Raw genomic sequence first — 8,155 nt, forward strand, 5'->3', positions numbered from 1 at the left:
TATATATATATATATATATATTAGTGTAGAGCCATGATGAAAAACAAATTGAAATTTCGTCGCTCGATTCGTTCTATTTTATTTATCAAATGTCAAAATGGGAATTTTCACTTCATTATTTCTGTTCAAGAAGGAAAATATCATGGATTCAAACTTCAAGAATCAATCGATAGTATATGATCGAAGATAATATTTTTGATAATAGTGTAGTGAACGAGAAAATAAATGAGGGCAATTGAATGTAATTGAATACAAAATTACAGATCTTAGTAAAATCTGAGAACATTTTATATACAGACAATCTAAGTATATTTTGTCTATCAATAATGCATCTACATAATGAGTATTTCACTCATAATAGCACTAAATACGCTAGAAAGTTACGTAGATGGAGAATACTATAATGACTCATGATTACACAATAGTTGTGAAAATATTCGTTCCATTTTCAACCATTACTCAACCAATATAGTGTTTTACTTCACTGTCAATTCATATATAAGTTAGTCAATCAGAACATGAAATAAATTCATTCAATGTGACAATGTAATTCAATTCATTACAGAGTATACAATACAACTATGTGAATTTTCTTAATCACGTATCATACTACTCAATTACATTTATTTATTTAACAAGTGTATTTTCATTCAAATGTATTATTATTATTTTCAGTGGTGTAACTGATATAATTTCTGCAATCATTGCAATCATTTTCACACTTTTAATGGCTCGTATCATACATAGACCAGTATCGAAATCAAGTGATTCCATCGCTCAAAATATATTTGATACAAATCATGATAATAAACAATTGAATAAAGTTAAATGTCAATCTGTTAATTTACTTTTAAAAATATTAATTTTCAGTATTTTCATGATGTTTATAAACAGAACTATACTTGGTTTATCACATCTATTTGATACATATACAGCTAATACTTTAGTTTATATCGGTAATTGTTTTTTATTTATTAAAAATGAAATTGTATAATTTATGTGATTTATTAAGGTAACATGGTGGTTGGAGGTGGTCAACAAGAAACCCTGGACCATCTCCAACCACCATGTTACCTTAATATATATAGTGCACACAGTGTCGAGCCACCTAGACTTGTGGGCACATTGCAACTTGAACGATAGAATTCGATCTGCACTAAGGACTTGGCACGCATGAGATTGATCACCACCCAGTGATCAATCTATTGTGATTATGTGATTTATTTTATATTACTGAATTCAATTTATTATTAGTAAGTTGGTATGATAATAGAGGTGTATATGTTTGAAGTACGAGTAAATATTTTCAGAAGGGGTTTTGTGAAGATTTAGTATTTTCATAGTTGAAAGCGTGAGTCAATTGAAGCCAAACCACCATGGAAAACCTGGAAGCACTGGACGACCGTTTCGTCCTATTATGAGACTCCTCAGCAGTGCGCATCAATGATCCCCCACTCGCGAGACTCGAACCCAGGACCTACCAGTCTTGCGCCAGAGCACTTAATCGATAGACCACTGAGCCAGCATCCAACGGTGTTAATGTCAAACTTCAACTGATCCACGAAGTTGACTTCGAGAGGTAAATCCAGGAGTTCTAGTGAGAAGCAGTGATCAGTGGAGTTCAAACCACGTCTGTTGTGAGATATCAACTCACTGAAGACAATTGGTGAACGGTTGCCCAGCATCGTTGGATCAGTACAAGTAAATGTTTGTTTACCACTGAAAATTGTAAGAATAATGTATATGTGTGTGTAATATCTAAGATTCTCAAATTTGCACTTTATGTTTCACTGATATAATCCCCTGACATCGTGATAAATAACTACTTATTTAACTGTTAGTAACAATATATTTTTAAACGTAAATCTGTTTAACATTGCGTGACATTATTAACTTCTACCTAAAAACGGATATTATTGAGTTAAATTAAAACACATCCTATTATCATTTCAAATAAACTAAAAAGACAATTAAATTCATGAGTCTATCTAAGCTAGACCACCATTGAAAACTTGAAATCACTGGATGGCCGTTTTGTCCTTCTATGGGACTCTTCAGCAATGCACATCCACTATCCCGCACGCTGACCTCGAACACAGAACCTTCAGTATCATGAGTAAACGCTTAACTTCTAGACAGACTCTACAAATCCCGATTCTAGCAAAAATAAAGTATTCAAGAAAAGTGACGTAACTGTGAAATTGATATTGGATGACAGTTGCTTAGTTACAACTAAAATGTAAAGTTACGGATTCGCCAATGGAACGTTACTCACTTCTATTCTATTAAAAACGTAAACCATTAAATAATCGGAGCCTCCTTGGATGTTGAATTATTTACTTTATTAGAGGGGAAAAGTTAGGTTCATATATAAACAGTCATAGAAGGGTTGTGAGTTAGTGCCCTTGACGGTTTTCCCCCCATATAGTTTGCACCACCAGTTGACATCATCTACCATGATAAAAATGTAAAGGATAAGAATTGAGATTCAGTCTGTAGTCTTGAGTTGAGCTTACAAATTAGGGTTATAGCTTTTGTTACGAAATGACATCAGCTATATTCAAATGATTTGACACCCTTCTGTATACAAACTGAATAAAATTAAGGTTGAGACTTAGAGCAAGAGTTAGAAAGAGTGAATATTTTTAAAGCTTCACTAAACACTCGACTATGTATTGCGTGTCATCAATTACTTTAACACACAATCTGGCTTGGGAGCAGGTATTTTTTTGTAATTTAGCTTAAGTACCATCTCAAATTCACTCCTAGCTGTGCAACAAACATTTTCATTAATTCTAAGCAATTTAAGAATAAATCATTACCTATCTTAACTTCGTTAGTAATAATATACAAGTTATTTATCACTCTACTTTCAATTTCACAAGAAAATATATGAGATGTCTTCCTAATTCTGATTAATTAACTCAAGACTATCAGTATATTGTACTTTTACCCAATATTCTTATGTTTTCTTCTGACACAAGGCGAAATGCAGATGATGAAAATAAGGTGTTCCTAATATTTTTGTCTTTGTACAAAACCTTTTTACATCCACTTTAATCCTTTTTACCTTGTTTTATTCAGCTACCATACCTAGATTTGCTAAAGGGTTGAATAATCCAATATTAAGAACTCTTATATCCATGTGGACTGATCAATCAAAGCAGGGTAAGTGGTTGATGATACAAATATTATAACATAATTTGATGCAAATGATTTATAATTATTGCTTTAGATAAAGTTTATTGTATTGAATAGAATTGATTCGATAAAACTGTTAACATTTAGCTTTTAAGGGAATATGATTTAACCAATACATGCATCTAAATCTGGGAACGTTTTTGGCCTGATCTAATTTAAGAAATGGTTTGGATCTACACTTTCATGTATAAATAAAAACCACTCAGATTAGAAAAAAACATTTAGATTGATCCAGTTTCTTTATGTTATATATATGTATATATAGTACAGGTAAGTCAGTTTTAAGGATTCATTGCATTAGCCATAATCATCAGATATATACAAGTACCATTTATCAGTAAACGATTGTGGAGATCGTTAAGCTTAGATTGAGATCATGAAGGCATGTCGTAAAAACTATAAATTATTTTATTGTTTGAGATGACATTTTTAAAGTTATATGTTAAGGAAATTATGAAGTTTGCAAGCATCACACACTGTACTGTTCATATCAAACATTTATGAATCTTTAAATTTATTTTTTATTTTATTTGAACACATAAATAGTGGTACAAAGTGGCACTGAATACACATGCGTTACACAAGTCACTTGATTTGTGTGTGTGTTACGATACTGCCCGGTTGTCTAGACTGAAGCAGATGGTTTTCTTGTGAGACCACACCCAGAGCCTTTGACTTAAAGGTCTAATCCACAAGGTAAAGGAACAACGTTAGAAGATGCAGTCCCATGGTAGCCAGTGTCCTACGATTGGTTCATAAGCCATTTATTCCTTTAGGATTCATAAGCTCTTGTGATTTATTGGTTCGGTATCAAAGTTTTTCAACTCTTCTAGGTGGACCCTCTGTGTCCATCAACTCAGTTAAAGCGCCGGACATTCACTTTTCGTCCCCTCCATTTTGTAAACAACACCCACGCCACGAGAAAGTATTGAGTGGGCCTTCCCTGATAGTAGTTTTATATTCGTGACCATGTGAGAGCATTTCGAGAGGGAGAGCTAACTCTATTCACTCTCTTAATTACTATTTTCATTATAACTGATGTAAGCCATCTAATTGAGTTAAATTATTTTTATATATGAATATATTTTATACAGTCATTTTAGATTCCGATTATAAATTTACGACTTGCGCTTGTATTACTCATAATGTATTCAGTTTTTATGCTGAATATTATAGATTGTTTCAAAATACTCCACAGTTCATACTACCATAAATCATTATTATTAGTATTATTATTTTAGACTAAGATTATTATGTATTTTCCTCATTTAACATGAACCTCCTTTCCCAATTTTAATATTTATAAACCTCATAATTGAAAGGGTGAGTCAATTGAAGCTAGACCACGCTTTTAACTATGAAAATACTAAATCTCTACAAAACCCCTTCTGATAATTTAGAAACCTCATTAAGAAGAGCATTCATATCTGCTGGATTATATTCGAAATCTTTTATGTAGGTTTACAAATATCAGTTATATTCGTTAAACGAATATGTTAACCAATGCACCAAAACGTATTAAGTTTAATATCTAGTAATATGATTCATGTGTACAAACGGCTAAGAAACTTCATAATGCTATAGTGTTTTCGTTTTCATAGTCTTTACATTCTTGTCTAGTATTATACAATATTGAAGTACTTTGTATATAGAGACTTTAAAACTGATAATCCAAATAAGTTCTATGAAGTTTAACTATAGTTATTACAAAGTATATAAAAGTCAGATATCCAATGTGAAAAACCTTATAAGGTTTGTATATTTCAATTTTCTTGACAGTTTCCAATATGTTTTATCTTTTTCATTTGGAAAGTGCATATTTAATAATAACTTTACGTGACTCAAATAATTATGATGTTCCATAATTCAATTATCTCCTTTTTTCACTTTAACAGGTATGATGCATTCATTTGTGGCGTTTGTATCACGACTGGGTGTACTTATTTGTTTTTCTGTATTAATTTTAATCTATTCTTCAACAACTCACCTATTCCCTGGTGCAGTATTCTTGGTCTGTTCCAGTTTAATACTTATTGCACTGATAACAACTGGGTATGTTATTTATGTAGATTTGATCCTATGAAAAAAATTACTGATTTATAATACATGTATGCATTTTTAATACATTATAAAAGAATTTCAGAGAACATGCTTCACAAGGGCAAATGTTCTCAGGGAATACTTCAAATGTAATAAAATTACCTAAGGATTGTCAGTCCAATCTAATTAACACTAAAGATAACGTATAACAAATTTAACAAACTGAACATAACTACTTATTAATTGTTGTTAGTAGTTATTCACCGTATCCAGATAATAAGCTCGTTTACAACTTATTTCTAATATTTAATTTGGTGAGTGAAACAGCTATCCAAACTATGAAAGTGTCGATTAAGTTAAATATAACTTATTATTATCAGAATGTTTGATGCATCCGGATAAACTTTGTTTTGGGAATAAAATCAATGATCATCTCATTGCATCACACTAACTGATAAACAAAGAGGGCCGATAAAATCCTAAATAGGACTAAAGTTCGAAAGTTTACAAGACATAATAATTTACCTCATTTATTACTGTAAACAAAAGAGGCTTTAATTGAAATCAACAATTTACTCAGTGATTAAGCAAGATTTCAGATTTAGTTATTTTTTGAATTAACGATTATAAACCGAAAATAATTTATATATTCAAAGCATTATTACCATGTAGAGAGCTTGATCCTCACCGGCAGTCAACGACTTCATAAACAGAAATCTTTCCAAGCGCAATTCTTATGAAGTTTATCTATTCATAGTATCTAACAGTAAAATTACTGAAATCATTACTAAAAGAATTACATAGGAGCGTAATAGAATATACTGTAATCCTTATTAATATGGATACGAAAAGTGAACCTATTACATTTCTACAGACAAACTTCTCATTCAACACATTGTTTAACGTGTAAACTTTACAAAACCGTCCATTTAAGTTAAATGTCAATTAAACAGTAACCATGCAAGTACTTGACTGAAAAATATAACAAGCATTAGGTATATGTTATACGACAGTTTTAAAAAAATGTATGGCAAATTATATTGGCTTTTATTTATCTGTACAAACGGATATTTACCTGACGACGTAATGATTTATGATCTTCCAAACAATAGTCAATAATTGTTTTCATAATCCTTACTCATGTAGTTATTTGATCTATTTAATATGCTATTTATGGTTTGTGTTTTGAACTGAAAGGGAAAAATGTATCTATAATAAAAGGGACATATTCAGAAGGAGTAAATTGATTGTGTTGTTAATCTGTTAACATTTACACAAATCTCTCGCTTCAGTTAAAATGAAATTCAGATGTCATTAAGATTTATCTTGTTTAAACGACTGTATAGTAAATCTGCAAGAAAAGTGGTTGAATATATTTTAGAGATATGAACTTACCAAAAGTTTCAGTATAAAACGATACTATTGAAAACTCTAGCCTAATGTTAGTTGCTTAAACATCACTCGATGAATTCGACTCGGAATTCTCCTCTGTATTCGCTTGCTTGCACGTATTACATTTTCTACTCGGATTCGCTTGGTGGGCTTGTAGCTATGTTATCTGAAATATCTGATAATAAACTGTAGCTGTAGCTTCCCGTCGTCTTCTGAACTTATACAGTTTCAGGATTTATTGAATAATGGTTATCAGGGTGATTGATAAACGAAGATTAATGTATAATCTCGAAGCCAAACCACCACAACAATATAATGGTAATCATACTAATTTAGAAAATACCGAAATTTCAGTTTATATATGGTAGCTTGATTGCTTCATTAAAAGAGAATTTTGATTGAGTTTTTTTTACATGAGCTGAGATTTTTGTAAATTTTCGTTTACCTTATACTTTGATAAATCTGTCAGTAGTAAATAGTAGAAAGTCAAGAAACGTAAGTTTGTTTTATTTTAAACTCTTTAGAAAAATACCGATTTTCAGTAATTCATTTTTGTATTGGTTGTTTGAATCTTCGCATTGGCGTTTAAAACTGAAACTGGTTAGTCTCTTATAAGCACATGTTCATCTTAAGAGGATCGCCCTGAAAATTGTCTTAGTTTTAAGCATTAAAGGCAGGGATAAAATTAAATTTCATCCCATTTTACAAGCAGGTGTCCATCAAGACTCAATAGCTGAGTGAATTAGGCGATGGCACTGGCTTCGAGTCCCAGAGTGCATATCAACTCTGGAATACAGGTAAATCCGGCTGACGACTCTCGCATGGGGAGAAACGCACACCCTGGATTCCATTGTTAGCCACGATCCAACTCTGATTACAATGCAATAGTAATTATTGTGTTATTTTTCTAATCGCAAAATAAATAATTTAGCGTAATATCTTACTGTAAAAAGTGTTTTTCAATATTTATTCGTAAGGAGTCGTCTCTTCGTGATTCATTTACTTAAATTTTAACTGTAAACCTACTTGCTTATCAAAAATATAACGCATTTTGTAATTACCCCTAAACTAACTAAAGGTCACTGTTTATAAATTCTTATCTTCTTGTCTGTGGTCAATTAATCAATGTAACAGAAACAAAATATTTTTCTGAAAAGACAATATACGTCAACACTGAAATTTAACACTACAACTAGCTTTTCTAACTAACGAAATGACGTTTTCAGTGTCAAATACCTTACAATCGTCTGATTTTCATGAATAAAAGAGAATAAGCAAAGTAACTGCAAACAAAATATGCTTCCTATTTTTTTCTTCAGATAACATTTAGAAATATTTCATTTAGTTTTGTAAAAAGAAACTACCAAGCTGTTTGTTTGACATGAAATACCTTCATTAACACGTCGAGGGTAAAACCAGTAAGCTATTGATTTAGAGAATAAAGCTGAGGTTAATTCAGCGAAGAAAATTTTCTTTTCGACGAAATCATTTACTTAAGCTGTACATTCGTATATAAATGATT

The 8,155-nt window shown here is 31.1% G+C and overlaps 1 protein-coding gene across 1 annotated transcript in view; it reads left to right on the plus strand.

The window, feature by feature from the left end:
* Positions 1-8,155, plus strand: part of Smp_168980 (putative hypothetical protein) — a gene marked incomplete at both ends in the record, with an annotated part of 49,757 nt that overhangs the window by 39,472 nt on the left and 2,130 nt on the right. Inside the window, 2 exon segments of the mRNA XM_018789382.1 lie at positions 3,085-3,168; positions 5,097-5,253. Of these exon segments, the coding sequence (XP_018654831.1) occupies positions 3,085-3,168; positions 5,097-5,253 (241 nt within the window).

This window comes from Schistosoma mansoni, chromosome W (assembly GCF_000237925.1).
Source record: "Schistosoma mansoni strain Puerto Rico chromosome W, complete genome".
In the NCBI taxonomy this organism is placed as follows: Eukaryota; Metazoa; Platyhelminthes; class Trematoda; order Strigeidida; family Schistosomatidae; genus Schistosoma; species Schistosoma mansoni.